Source organism: Aotus nancymaae, unplaced genomic scaffold, assembly GCF_030222135.1.
Source record: "Aotus nancymaae isolate 86718 unplaced genomic scaffold, 86718_ANA_hifiasm-v0.15.2.pri h1tg000040l, whole genome shotgun sequence".
Classification (NCBI taxonomy): domain Eukaryota; kingdom Metazoa; phylum Chordata; class Mammalia; order Primates; family Aotidae; genus Aotus; species Aotus nancymaae.
The window spans coordinates 20,421,417-20,435,934 of record NW_026988454.1 but is presented as its reverse complement, the minus strand read 5'-3'; the positions used below and the strand labels follow the sequence as shown (position 1 = coordinate 20,435,934).

The 14,518-nt window shown below is 31.1% G+C and overlaps 1 protein-coding gene across 4 annotated transcripts in view; it reads left to right on the top strand.

The window, feature by feature from the left end:
* STXBP5 (syntaxin binding protein 5) overlaps nt 1-14,518 on the top strand; it is a 185,752-nt gene that overhangs the window by 130,516 nt on the left and 40,718 nt on the right. For 2 of the 4 annotated variants that reach the window (XR_010336586.1, XM_012452632.3), the window contains exons 19-21: nt 3,970-4,035; nt 8,794-8,853; nt 8,952-8,999. Coding sequence is in view for 3 of the 4 variants with exons in the window: in XM_012452632.3 (XP_012308055.1) it covers nt 3,970-4,035; nt 8,794-8,853; nt 8,952-8,999 (174 nt within the window). In the remaining variant the exon portion in view is untranslated. The remainder of the gene's footprint in view (nt 1-3,969; nt 4,036-8,793; nt 8,854-8,951; nt 9,000-14,518) is intronic. The other 2 variants (XM_012452638.3, XM_012452642.3) reach the window with 2 other exon arrangements.

Sequence of the window (14,518 nt, the reverse complement as noted above, 5' to 3'; positions counted from 1 at the left end):
GTACTGATTGAGAATTTCTGTTTATGTGTATTTTAGAAGAAGCAAAAAATATGTATAAGAAATCAGACACAATAAAAAATGGATCAGTAAGTACTGTGTTGAATTAGGCTGATTTCATAATAGGAAATAAGACACTGTTTGGTTTAGGAAAGATTAGAGCCTCAATTTAGGGATGATTTTAAATAATAGTTGAAAAAACAGAAAGAACTAAATAACTTTGATTCTGAGTGCTGCATTAAGAAGAATCATTTTTCTCTCTGCAGAGTATGAAAGCTATAATAATAAAGAGAAACTAAAGCCCAAGGTCCTTTATGTAAATAAGCCAAACCAAGTAATAATAAAAGGAATATCAAGATAATTGGTGAATTTAAAAGGTATCCCCAGTTGGTGAAGGTCAAACATTTTATGTTATCAGTTGATTTGAAACACAAATTAGTCAGAATTCTAGAAGGAGTTGCTATGTAACTGATGCCTTATGTGCATATAGAAAATAGAAATGATTAGTAGAAGTCAGCAGAAGTTCACTAAAAGTAAGTTGTAGCAAAATCAATTTTACTTTTTTAATCTTGTAGCTACATTGATGACTTATGGCAGCCTGTTGACGTAATGTTCCCTGAAATTAATGAGGTATTTGATTATTCATTTTAGAATATTTTTGTGAACCAGATGGGTAAAAGTGACCTAAATACCTAGTTCAGTTTAATGATGGTAAAATTGGTTAAACCAAGAGTCAGCAAACTATTGTCTGCAGGCCAAAACCAGCCTAGTGCCTGATTTTGTAAATACAGTTTTATTGGAGAAATAGCATGTTTATTTGTTATGTGTTTTCTATAGCTGCTTTTGTGCTGCAACGTAACACTTATTTGGTGACAAAGATTTGGCTCAAAAAGCCTGAACTATTTATTACTTGGATCTTTACAGAAAACATGTGCCCACCCTCTCAGTTTAACCATGGTACTGGATTAATGTGTGGTCTAATTTTTACCTTTATGTAGTATGCCTCAGTTAATGGATATATTGTTTTGAATAGCATAGGATTATGTTTTGTTGAATATTTTAAATAGTAAATGTAGCTTCCTATCTGGACTTTTGCAAGAGAAGATACAATTATCAGAATGGTCACTAAAAATTTAAGGGGGAGGTATTACATTCAGTGGCAGTGTAACAACTCAAAAAGATAATTTATAGGTAGAAACAGTAAATTTAAACCAAAGAAATAAGATTTATCGCAATACTTGTTGAGTCCTGAGTATAGATTACAAAGATTATTTACATATAGAACAGAAAACACTGGCTCAAGAGTAGTTCATTTGAAACATAATTGGAGATTTTGTTTAGGCATATCTAAGTTTAAATCTCCACTCTTTTTATAACTTCATGATGCTAGAAAGGATATTTATCTGAGGCTCAGTGTCTTCATTTATGAAATGAAGATGGTTACTCCCTCAAAATGTTGGTGTGAATATTAAGTGAGAGGACACATGTGGCATACCTAATCTTATGAGTCAACATTGTTGGCATTCAGGTGGTTGTTTTGTTACTGTTGAACACAACTTCATGTGTGCCAGTAATGTGGCAAAACTGCTGACTATACTCACGTGAGAAGTTTAGAACAGTTAAAATTATAGTTCTATGTTTATGTTGTATTTTCTCCTCATTTTTAAAGCAGGGCATTATAAAAAGCAGATTTTGTCCTAAAACATGCAGTTTTTCCACCAGTAAAAAAAAAAATCTCTAAGAGTGGCAATGAAGTGGACCATTTCTAGAAGTAATTAGGTTTTTATTCCTGTATAAAATGCCTAAAACACTGGGTACCTCAGTTTCTTCTTCTGTAAAATGAGAATAATACTGTCTACTTCATTTGCTACTGTGAGAGTTAAATGAATTAAGCACTTAGAACCATATCTGGCACATAGTAAGCACTCAGTAAATGTCACCTAAGACCACTTAGCTAATTGAGTTGAACTATGTTTGAGCAAAGCCTAGATAGCTATATTGCTAGGAATATTTGTTGAAGGGATTCTGGCAGCAATAGTAACGGGATGGATTTGGTTACATGCTATGAAATTCTTTCACATATATTTATTCAACCATTCAACAAATATTGAGGCTTCTGTGTGCTATGCAAAACAGACAAAGTTCTCTACCCCATGGAACTCATATTCTACTGGAAGAGACACACACTTAAGAAGATAAGTTATATACAGTAGATTACATTAATAGTGCCAAGGGGAAAAATAATTGAAGGAGGATTTGAAATATCGGAGACAGAGTGTTAAATTTAAAATAAAATAGAGTGTCCAGATGACTTCAGGTTTAAAGGAAGTGAGAGAGCTATTATCCATGAGGATGTCTGGGAAAACAATCAATCAAACAAAAAACATTTCATGCAAGAGAACAAGCACAATTTGCTCTGAAGCAGTACACTTGGTGAGTTAAAGGAACAATGAGGAGTCAGTGTGGCTGGAGAAGAGACAAACCAGTAGTGAGCAAGTCAGCGAAAGCAGGAAATAGTCTGAGAGGTAACAGGATACAGTATACCGTAGGATCATATACATCACCTAGCCAAGTAGTTTATTTAACAGTCGTTTAATACCTAAAGTAAATCCTCTCTATGTACATTCTTTAATTCAACTCCTAACTATTTCTTCCTGGGCCATTGCAAGAATGATAACTATGTCATGTAAGTTTAATAACTTTTTTAGTCAGTAAGTTTAGTAATTATTATCTCATAAGGACCCTCAACTCAAACCTCAAAGTGGTTTCCCCTAAGTATAATCTTTAGTAGCAGTTGACAAAAATACCAAGGGGGTAAAATTTCAATTTTGATCATTTTTCTTCAGTATTAGGCACATCATAAAACTGGAGTATATTATCACTTCTACTTAAAGATCCTCTATCTTAGTGTTCTATCAAGAAAGACTACATGTATATAAACAAATATTTTATCAGAGATTAAATGCGTACCTATAATTACATCTATCATCTTAGAACTGTAAAAACCAGGTTTTCTTCCAGGACCATTAGTTTGATGAAGATTTTTTTTAAAACTGCTAATTCTCGGGCCGGGCACAGTGGCTCACACCTATAACCCCAGCACTTTGGGAGGCTGAGGTGGGCGATCACTTGAAGTCAGGAATTTGAGACCAGCCTGGCCAACATGGTGAAACCCTATCCCTACTAAAAATAAAAAATTAGCCGGGCATGTTGGTGTGCACCTGTAGTCCCAGCTACTCAGGAGGCCAAGACAGGAGAATTGCTTGAACACAGGAGGCGGAGGTTGTAGTGAGCCAAGGTTGTGCCACTGCACTCCAGCCTGGGCAACAGAGGGAAACTTAGAAAACAACAACAACAAAAACGACTAATTCACATTCAAGAACTTCCTATCTAATAAAGAAAACTAATGTTTATCTCAAAATAGAAAACTTTTCTTAAAAGCCCAGTTCAGTACTCATGTTCTCAGAAAATGTTACTGTAAAAGTTTTCTCGGTGACTGTTGGAAATGTGACATCATGTCTTTTACCAAAGTAGTAGAAAAGCAGATATTGGTGATAAATACACATTCTGTTCGTCAATGTGACACCTGACTTCTGAGGCTCAGCCATGTGACTCCTTGCCCAACTAGTCCAAACTCTTGATGGGCTTTTATTTATAATGTTTAGACAATTTGCAGGGGTTTTTATACCTCCAGTCACCAGGCAAATTTATAATCATATTAATTGTTTACTTACATTTTATCATAGATTATATTTTTATTTGTTTTAACTGATGAGTGCTGTATTAGTTTGAGGTGTTATAGTATAAAATGTTTATATCTCAAACCTATTGATCATGGTATAAATACCAACAGTCTGTTAATTTACTGGGTTCTTTTAAATGGACAGTAGTTAAATATGTACTGTAAATGAAAGACAAAACTGCACTTATGTAAATTTATGGTGTGATTTATTTTTTGTTTTTATTTTTTAGCTGGTCTATGTGATATTAGTGAAGGGACTGTTGTTCCAGAGGATCGCTGCAAATCTCCAACTTCTGGTAATTTGTTTTTTTATTTCATTAATAATTATGATTCTGCAAAATCAAGATAGCATACCAGTGTACATTTTGATAGATATGCATTTAAAATACATCTACAAAAACTTTTGTGTCATATATTTATTCTCAAAATCTTAACTGTATTCTTTGAATTCTGATTAAGTGGAAAGAAATCTAGCCTGTGCTAAATAAAAATCCAAAACTTTACCTGCTGAGAATCATGTAATTGTTTACTTAATTTTCTTATATTTATACCTTTTTTAAAGAAAATATATTTTACTCCTTACCATTGGCTCAAATGTCTTAGTTCTCTACAATAGTTAAATGTTATGAAAAATGTTTAACACTTATAATCTGAGTGAAGACAATTAGAATAATTGTAGACTAGTTACATGTATTTTTATTTATGATGAAAAAATTTCTGATATACTTACAGCTATATTAAAGCAGTTCTCATTTCTGATCTATAAGTGAGTCTTTATGTGACCTATGTGTATATTAATATTTCAAAAGAATATTATTTTTATTATCTTTGGAGAATCTTAAAATTAAGAAGATCCTGAATTTATTTTATTTTGGTTGATTGAACCCTTGTTAATCCTTCATAAAGTTAACAGTATTCACTAGCTTTCTAGTGAAAAGATCATTCTTAGCATGAGTAACACTATCGTTAAGACACGTTTTGATCCTTCCATAGCTGGTATACTACATCAGAAACAATTGTAAGAATGGGAAATATTGAGAAGAGTACTTTGTTTTACTCCCTCAGATTTTAGTCTAATGTTTTATTATATCTAGACTGCAAAAGCTTTTATGATGTTTTCTTTTTACAGTTGCATTTTCCTGATGTTAAACAAGTTGATTATTTCTTAAGGTTAAAATGTATCTATGTATTTTCTGATTTTCTTGTGCTTAAAACTTCATATTTAAATTTATTCATTAAACTAATAAAACATATGGAAGAGTTTCTCACATAATTAGTACCTAATATTAAATTTTAACATTGGTAAAAATAAGTTTGCATAAATAATATGACACAGAACTGTCTTCTGCCTCCTAGGACTGTTTATTTCTGAATTTAGAATTTAGAATTTTAAGATTTTTTTAGTTCTTACTCTTCTTCTAACTACATAAAATAATGTTCTGACCTTCTCATCTTTCCAAAAAGCCACATAAATGCATTTGTCAATATGTTAAGGATATAAGTCAGGGTGGACAATTTGGATATGTAACATATAATATATTAAATACCATCCTATGACAATATATTTAATATATTAAATACCATAGGATGTGTTTTAATAAGATTCAGCCCAAATAAATTAATACTCCTTTGATCCTAAGCCAGACTTTCAAAAAGTGGCTACATCTAGCTCTTTGAAATAACCAAACAACTGGTATTTGTAGATAAGAGTATATTTAAATCTAAGTATATAAATATAAAAAGCAAAAGTTAAAAACCCTGTACTTTCTCTTTCTCAAAACAGAGAAACTCAAACATGGTTAGGCATTTTCAAATATATTTTGCTCTTTGGTCCATGTGAAAAGACAGTAATGGTTTTAATATGCAGAAATTCATATGACCCTAGATATTTCATTGTTTCTATCTCAGTATGTTTGGAACGCAAAGTAAAAATTAGGACTTCAAAAAAATCATTGGAAAATATCTAATGATAAGATATAGAAACCTTCATTTAGTTTAGTCTTTGGTTATAGTCTGAAAAATATAAGAATTCTCTGAGACGTCAGTTTCTACGTATCAGGAAATACTGTTTCTTTATAAAAAGTCAAACATTAGTAGGGAATAGTTGTTTCAGATAGCAGGAGATACCAGTTAAGCACAACTAGTAAGAACATTACAGTAAGGAACTAGAGTGAGATTCTGGAAAACTATTTTAATATAAATGCTTTTGACACTGCTTTCTTAATAGCTTATGTGTGCCTTTCTCAACTTGTCCACGTAAAAATTGTTAATAGTAATTTTTAGCATCTATTGTGGGTTGTCTTACTCTGTATATTTATAACTTTTTTTTTTAAGCTTCATTCCTGTTAACATTCTAACAGGGAAATCATGAAATAATTTATTATTATCCCTCTGGCCAACACATGCAAATTCTAATTTGCAATGGTCAGAAAATAATAACATTTGGGATGAGTTTGAAGTGAATCAGAAGGGCCACATGGGGATCATGGTTTTAAAAACATAAAAATTAGTAATTAAATTACTAGCCTCAAATACTTTCTACAATGAGAGTGATATAAAAAGGTAAAATAGTTAAGTGATGCATTATAGATTATTAAAAACCTATATAGATAATATAAAATAAGTTGGTATTTATGGGAAAAGAAGAAATGTATAAAAGTGGATTGGGAGTTAAAATGAGTCTCTCATAAATACTAACAGGAAGACCAATTTAGAAATGTGAAGTAGCCTTTATCAAAACCAGTAGTTCATTTAAAATAATTCATATATGAAGGGAAACTTTTTTGAAAAGCTTTTAAATCTCATAATCAAGATTTGTGATCTCAGCTGTTTAGTTAATTAAAATCAAAGCTATCTTCAGAAATAGTCATGAGAAAATACATATAATGCATATAGGTTGCCTTTTTCATTTATTTTTAAATAAACCAATGGTCCCTCAATAGAGAAAGTTAATTCTGCCTACTGAACATATGCATCCTGAACAAATGAAGGGAAAAACTTTCACTTAATCTTTATGTCAAAGAACTCACGTAATTCACTGTGCATGTTAGTACTGGAAATTTTTTAGTCCTGCATGCAACTATATGTGTGTGTACACACACACACACACACACACACAGACATACACACATATACACAAATCATGTTCAAATAGTTTTTTAAACTGTTAGGTTATTTCAAACTGAAGAAAACCCAGGGCCACACATACCATGATATAAATGGTGCCTTCAGATACATTCATGATATAAATGCTGTGTGCACTAGAAAAACAATAAGCTGTGGATTCATTGTAGAAATTTAGTAAATATATTCAAATAGGATAAAGTGAAAACTATTTAGGAGCTTTTCATGAGCTGTCATGGAAGTTATAACAATCGGTAGTAAGTATTTTTAGTTAGAAGAAAAATAAACCTCCTGTTTTAGTTACATTACAGCCTATGTTGCCTACTTATATTTGAAAATAGCAAATATTTTTCTAATTTTATTATATATAGATATGTTATCCTATTGCTTTGATATGAAATATATCAAAACTAGTATCAGTAATACATTTTTGTACATAAATGTGACTATTTTGTAGAGATGATAGTGATATTTTAAAATATATATAGCATAGAAACATATTATTTAAATCAGAATTATATTTATATTAAAAACAACTATACCTATTTCTGTTCCTGGAAATGTTACTGAGCTCATCATTATCTGTGTGATATTTTTTGAAGTGAGATTTATGAGGATCTGTAAATGACGTTTAACAAAAATAACATGAACTTATAAAACTACTGTAAAAGTAATGGTTCTGCCAATGCTCGGAGGTTTTACTTGGTCAGAGAAAAGCTGTCAGGGACATTTGCCCCTTGACCAAGGGAAGGAAGTACAATTTTAGTGGGGAGTGTTATATGTAGTGTCAAATTTTGACCTGATTCATTAAGATTCAGTGCTTTTACTGGGATATTTTTAAAGCAGAGAAAGAAAACCTTTTTATCTACTTCAATTACATTCTAAGTGTTTACCTCTGGCAGAAAAGCTGTATGAATTCAGCAAATATTTAGTAATCCTATATGTAACACACTCCACTAGTCACAAAGGGAATACAAAAATGAATCAAATGTGGGCCCTGCCTTTTGGAAGTTCATTCCAGTGAGGAAGGTCATATGTGCGTAAATCTAAAATAATAAGGTGTTAAGTGACGATCATCATATGAGAAATATATAGATAAAATGTTAAGGGCCCTCAAAGGAGGAGAAATGATTTATAGCTGAGAAGACTGTGAAAAATTGAATGGATGAGGTATTATTTGAGATGTGCTTTTAAAGAATAGATGTCCAAAAGTGATCAACCAATATACTACTTAGGATTACATTTATAATAAAAATGTATATTATAAATTAAATACTATGAGAGATTAGAAATATTTTTAAGGAAAAAGTGACCCCCAAAATTTAAAAAATATATATTAGATAAGATTATATAATATTGGGGGTCACAGCCAAAATCAAGTTAAATATTTCTTACCTCCAAAAATTTAAGGAGACATTTGAACATACCTATAAATATAAGTATTTTCTTCAATACTTTAAAGATTCCTGTGGTATATGTAGAATGAATATGTAGTTCTAAACTGTCAGTCTAACTCTAAAATAAGTTTTACCAGCAAAGTTATAGTACAAGCTCTTGGTTCTGCTAGAAAAAACTTATTCAGTTAATAATATCAAGAATTCCAGATTTTTTCAAAGAAACAATTAAACACTATTTATAGTTTTTAAAATATATTTTCTAACATACAATGTACCAAGATTTTGCCAAATTGTTGTAGAGTTTAATATTTATATATGCCAGGGTCTATCATGAAAGATATTACACTACTTATTACTGTACTGTAATATTACAAGAACTGTTATTTACTATAGACATTGCCTCTCCTGTGGTCACTAACTTGAGAACTTGTTTTAAAAAGTTACCAGATTTTTTATTTGTTTATTTTTCTTGTTACAACTCAGTGTTTATGACTGACCATGTACCTGTTCCTTCCATTGTCTTCATTTGTGTAGGTTCTTCATCACCACACAATTCAGATGATGAACAAAAAATGAATAATTTTATAGAAAAGGGTATAGTATCTTGATTTTATAGTATTTTCTTTTATGTTTAATTTATTTAGTTTACTTTGAATAGATTTTGACATTTTATATCAAAATATTATTTTCAGTGAAGACCAAAAGCAGAAAGTTTTCCAAGATGGTAGCCAGTGATATAGGTAGGAAATAGAAATTTCTATTTTGTTTCTAATCCTTGCTATATGCAGTGCTAACCCAACACCAGAAAATTATTCATTGCGTTGTATTTTCGTGTAAATTTGTTGTTCCTGTGCTAAAAAAATAATCTCTTGGGCTGTGTCTCTTCTAAACTCATGGGCAATAATTATTAAAAATCAGTTCAATTGGGTTGTAGTCCTTTCTCTGACTTACAGTGTGAATTTCTCTGATAATTTTATTTTTGCTCTACTTTAAGATAAAGCAGGGTTCAATTTATGCCATAAATAACGCAATTTTATACTCTCAAGTTTTGAAGCAATTGTTTATTTGTAGTTTTATTTTTCTACCTTTATTCCATCTCTCTCATATTTTCAAGACCCCATATTTCAAGGAAACGGTTTTCTGTAAGATTGACTCTTTTAAAAGTCAGTAATCTGTACAGCCTTTAGCAAGGTTAAGTAGGAATTTTCTAGGACTGCCCCCACTTCTGCAAGTAAAAAATGCATTGCTGCTTGTGATTGTTTTTGTGACTATATGTTGAGATGAATTACTCAGTCCAAAGTTCTCAAAGTTTAAAATTAGGGAACAAAATATATAATCAAACTTTGAGGACATAATCAAATTAGGGTTTTAAGGTCATGGAAGTTCAAATGTTCTCCAAAGATTTTTAAGGGCTTGAAAAACACTTTTAGAAAAAGAGGATAATTTGATCTTTGCTTTAAATTCAAAATTTTTATTATACAGTTACTGTATTATTTCCTCCCAAAACCTCTAGCATATATTCCTTGAATCCAGTCAAATCAGATGAATTTCTAGGCAGGTGGAATAGTTCTACTTTTTCTCAACTGATGATGTTTTAGATATGGTTAAGTTTTCAAAAATTCTTAGAAGTAACATCCATGTTGTCTATATTTTGTAAATTGAACCCTGTTTAGTCATGTTAACGATGGCTAACTGTTAGCACCTGGTTATTTTTTAAATAAGGTGGTTTATTCTTGAGCAAAGGGCTCTTCATTTATGGAGAATCAATTATTTGTCTTTGTATTTGTGGGTTTTTAGTGACTCTTTTGATAATAATTAAATCACTGTAATTATGTACTAGCACTATGGCATAATAGTCTTTAACCAATTTCGTTTATTTTATCTTAATAGTACATTAGAGGTTCTTTTGTTGTCATATTATGCAAAAAGGTAGAAAAGATTTTCTTACAGACACTTTACTAAACGACTTTTAAAATTAAATTACCTAGGGATTTTACCTTGCACAAAAGGGACTTCGTACATAATTAAATTTTATAAAACAATTTTTCTGTCTTATATTTTGTGCTGCAGTTTTGTTTATTGACTACCTTCCTTTTTTCTGTGTTTTAAATAGAATATGTAACATGAAATACTTGAGCTTGACTATTTGAAAGACTACATTAGCAAATTTAACAGTGTTGATAATGTTATTGGAAAGATAGTTCTTTGATGGCATTCTTGCTTTATTTTTATCTTATTGGTGAGTTTTACTTTTTGTCATGCCAGTTTCTTTAGTTATGTATTTTGAGGGAAACGTGTTAACTTTATTCAACTTTTCAAAATTGTGTTAGTATACAGTTACGCATAGTTATTTTTAAACCTCAGGAACCATTGTTATATCCCCAATTTTTTATGTAATTTTCTTTGGTTTTGATTGAAACCTTACAGTGTGTGTGTTTTTTTAATCACAAGATTTGGGTATATAGAAGGAAAGTTAGTGTCACAATTTTTTTCTTCCTTCAAAGGGAGACTGCCCCATTGTAGACTGTAAAGTTTTTGCAGTTGAAAAAGTGACACATTAGTTTATCTCCCTACATTAGTATGTAGTTTTGTTATAAGAATTAGCATAACATATGCTTTTTTTTTTTCAGAAAAATTCAGTAGGTTATTATTTTTTAATTGAAAAGATGATTTTCATATCATGTTTAAGTTTTCCTATTGAAAAACATAAAATGTCAATGAAACATTGGAAAATAACTCATAGATCTTCTGAGGACCTCTCTGTCAAGACTGGTATTTTGTGTGTGAAGCTGTGGTGTCAAAAGTATTAGGATTTCTTGAGCATTTTGAACTCACCTTATCATCCGATCTAGTACCTGCTATGAAGTATCCTGAACCTCATGAACTTACCACCTCTTGCTTCCTCAACATACAAGCATTTATAGCTTCAACTTTAGGTAGTTACGCTGTTGCCTCGTAAGGGAAAATATAAGAATTAGAACCTTCAGGGTTGCACTAGTCAAAGAGCTACCTTGTGTGGAAGGTGAGTAAATAGCTTGACCCTGAAAGTTTGCACTGGATTTTACCTGTTCTTTGAGAGTAACTGCTGCTGGTATCAGAGTTTGTGTGTCTGGGTGTGCTGTGGGTGGGTGGTACAGAATGTCAGTCACAATTTAATGGTTAACCCAAGCATGGGAAATCAACCACCCTACCTTTTTTTTTTTTTTAAACTGCCTGACAGTACAGCTGAGATAGCTGAGACTATAATGATAAGCTTTTTTGAATGTGTTTAGCCTTTATCTTGTAATTTTTCTGCCATGTTCCAGCGTTTTACAGATAATTTTTCTCAATCCACTCAATAATCCCAGTGGGTTAGTTACTACTGTTTCCCTGTTTTACCGATAAGGAAACTGAATATAAGTAACGTATCTGTTGGTACACAGCTTATAAATGAGAGCAGGATTTACACCCAGGTAGCCCCACTCTACTGTCTGTCCTCTTAAACATTATGCTATATTATCTCTTAATATAATTTACCAAAAACTATAAGGATTCAAAAGCAAATTCATGGTGTGGTTAATAACTAGATAATTTGGTTATGGCCCTGTTCTATCTTACACAGTAATCTGGACAAAAAGATTGGCTCATATTAAGTTCTGTGTTAGAGCCAGATCATGGATGCCATCTTGGTACCAATCATCCAAGCATAATATAGTATCTAGAAGTCTACCTTCCTCAAATACTAGACTCAAGGGAAAGGAACTCTTGAGTACCCTAGCCCATCTACCCAAAGCCTATTTTCATAGTTTATTTCCTGATTGAAAACTAAATCAGATGAATGATCCTGACAATGACTTTGTTCTTGCATAAGAGCAGCCTATAAAGAAATAGCTTTAGTCTTGTGAGTTTGACAGTAAAAACATAATAGAATATAATGTAATTACAGCATCCACAAAGAAAGCTTCATTCATGTAATATGTATGCATATGGTAATTTGTTTTGCCTGTGTATACCTTATAAATTGTTATTAGTAAAATCTTAATTATCAACATTTTCAAAATCCATAGTTTTTCCTGTACTGCTGTAAATCACTTATTTACTCATTTGTCTTATAAAAATTTGAAAGTATAGAATTTTGCAAAGCTTTTTATTTTTAATTCTTATAAAAATAGTCCTACAATGCATATCTTTGTTAACAATGTATTAATCAAATTTTTCATGATGTCCTTATGAATAAAATACAGTCTACATGCTAGCATTGTTTGATAAATTTGAAACTACATGATTAACCTTTACTGAAGATTATTCTATTTCATTATGGTTTTGTTTCATGCTGAAAGTAGATTTCTTGCTGGAACCCTTAGTCTGTGACCTGGCCTATATGCAGTTTTATTACTAATTTTCTTATAGAAGGAATGATTACCAAATTCCTTCTGATTACATCAACTTGTGAGGGGAAAATAATACTAAGGATAAAAAATAAAAACTCAAAATTATGGTGACTTAAATGAGTGCTTTGCCAAAACAGTTAGAAATATTAGCTTCATTTATTGGGTACCTCATAAATTCTAGACACTATACCAGGTATTTTTTTCATGTAGTATTTATTAATAGAGGGAAAATTATACTTCCAAGGTCACTTTTATCTCTCCAATTCTGAGTTAGCATAATTATTTAGGTAAGGATTAACTTAGTAAAAACTGGAATAATTTTAAATGACAATAATGTTTGTTCAAGTCCTGTTTTTATTAGTTCTCTTACACATGAATCTCAGTGATTGCTTTTTTAAAGTGTTCCAATATAACTAAAACCTGCTCTTTGTTGTTTTATTCTACATCACTAACTCATTAACTCACAATATTTTAAAGCAGTTCTAACACCTTTATTTTTCAAGAAAAGATACTGAATCTCAGAGAAGTTAAGTGACACATCCAAAGTAATACCCCATGGTAATGACTTAGGACTAGAATTCAGGCTTCTTGACTCTTGTTTTACTATGTATGCCATGTTTCACACTTCATATTCAAGTTTCCACTTTTTCTTTCTTATGTGATTGCTTTTTCTTGTACATCTTCTCAATTCTTTTGTATTTACAAGTTGAAAAATAAATTCACCAAGGTTCATTTAAATTTGTTGCCATATGAATGAAAAAGTTTATATTAAATTAAGTAGTATTTTAAGTTATCAAATTCTTTAATTCATCGTAAAACTCAAAATCTTGCTGATATTTCTACTTTACATTCCCCAGTATTCAACCTAAAATGTGGCTATTGAATTTGTAGAATTTAGCCTTTATATTCAGCCCACAAGATGGCTGTTGAAAGAAGAGATGCTCACTTTGAAAGGGATGATTAGTAGTGTACAATGATACCATTTTTATAGGTGATTTTAATATTTTGTATTTTGAAAGAAAAATATTACTTACCCTTAATTGGTCAAGAACTAAATTTTATAGGCAGATACTTCAAAATTATTATATGAGTCTGAGTTCTAATAAATTCTTTTTCTTTTTAAAAATAAATAAAATTCGAAAAGTATTGACATGTTGTATATTTAAATTTAAATTTTACTTTTGAATGTATTTTCTGTGAAAATTCTTAATAAAATATGCATGCCGGAAAGTCTGTGTTTCATATTCCTGTACTTACTATATGTGTACTTGTGTTTATTGAACTGTCTTTTTTTATATTAAAAGGGCGTGTGATGATCTTTCTAGAAATAACTTCCAGTTTGCTTCCTAGAATAAAGAAAATTAGTTTGAGATAAAGTTATATTACTGAAATAAATATTTGTCAGCTCTTATTTGAGCAAAGCTATAAATGTGGCAGTTTATCTTCTGTCATTACTTATTTTATTAGTTTGTTAGGACAGCCACTACAAAATACCACAGACTGGGAGGCTTAAACAATTCTGGAGGTTAGAAGTCCAAGATCAAGGTGTCAGTGGGTTTGATTTCTTCTGATGCCTCTCTCCTTGGCTTGTAGACAGCTGCATTCTCATTGTATCCTCAGGTGGCCTTCTGTGCAGGGCAGGACCTGGTGTCTGTGTATCCACATTTCTTCTTTTTATAGATCCAATCAAATTGGATTAGGGCCCAGCCTAAGGGCATCACTGTGACTTAATCACTTCTTTAAAGACCCTGTCTCCAAATAGAGTAGAGGACTGGGGCTTAGGGCTTCTATATATGAATTTTGCAAGGACACAATTCATTCCATAACACTTAGACTGTGTTAGGTTTATGTAATACCTTTTATTCTGTACAGAATTCTCTTTGAGATGT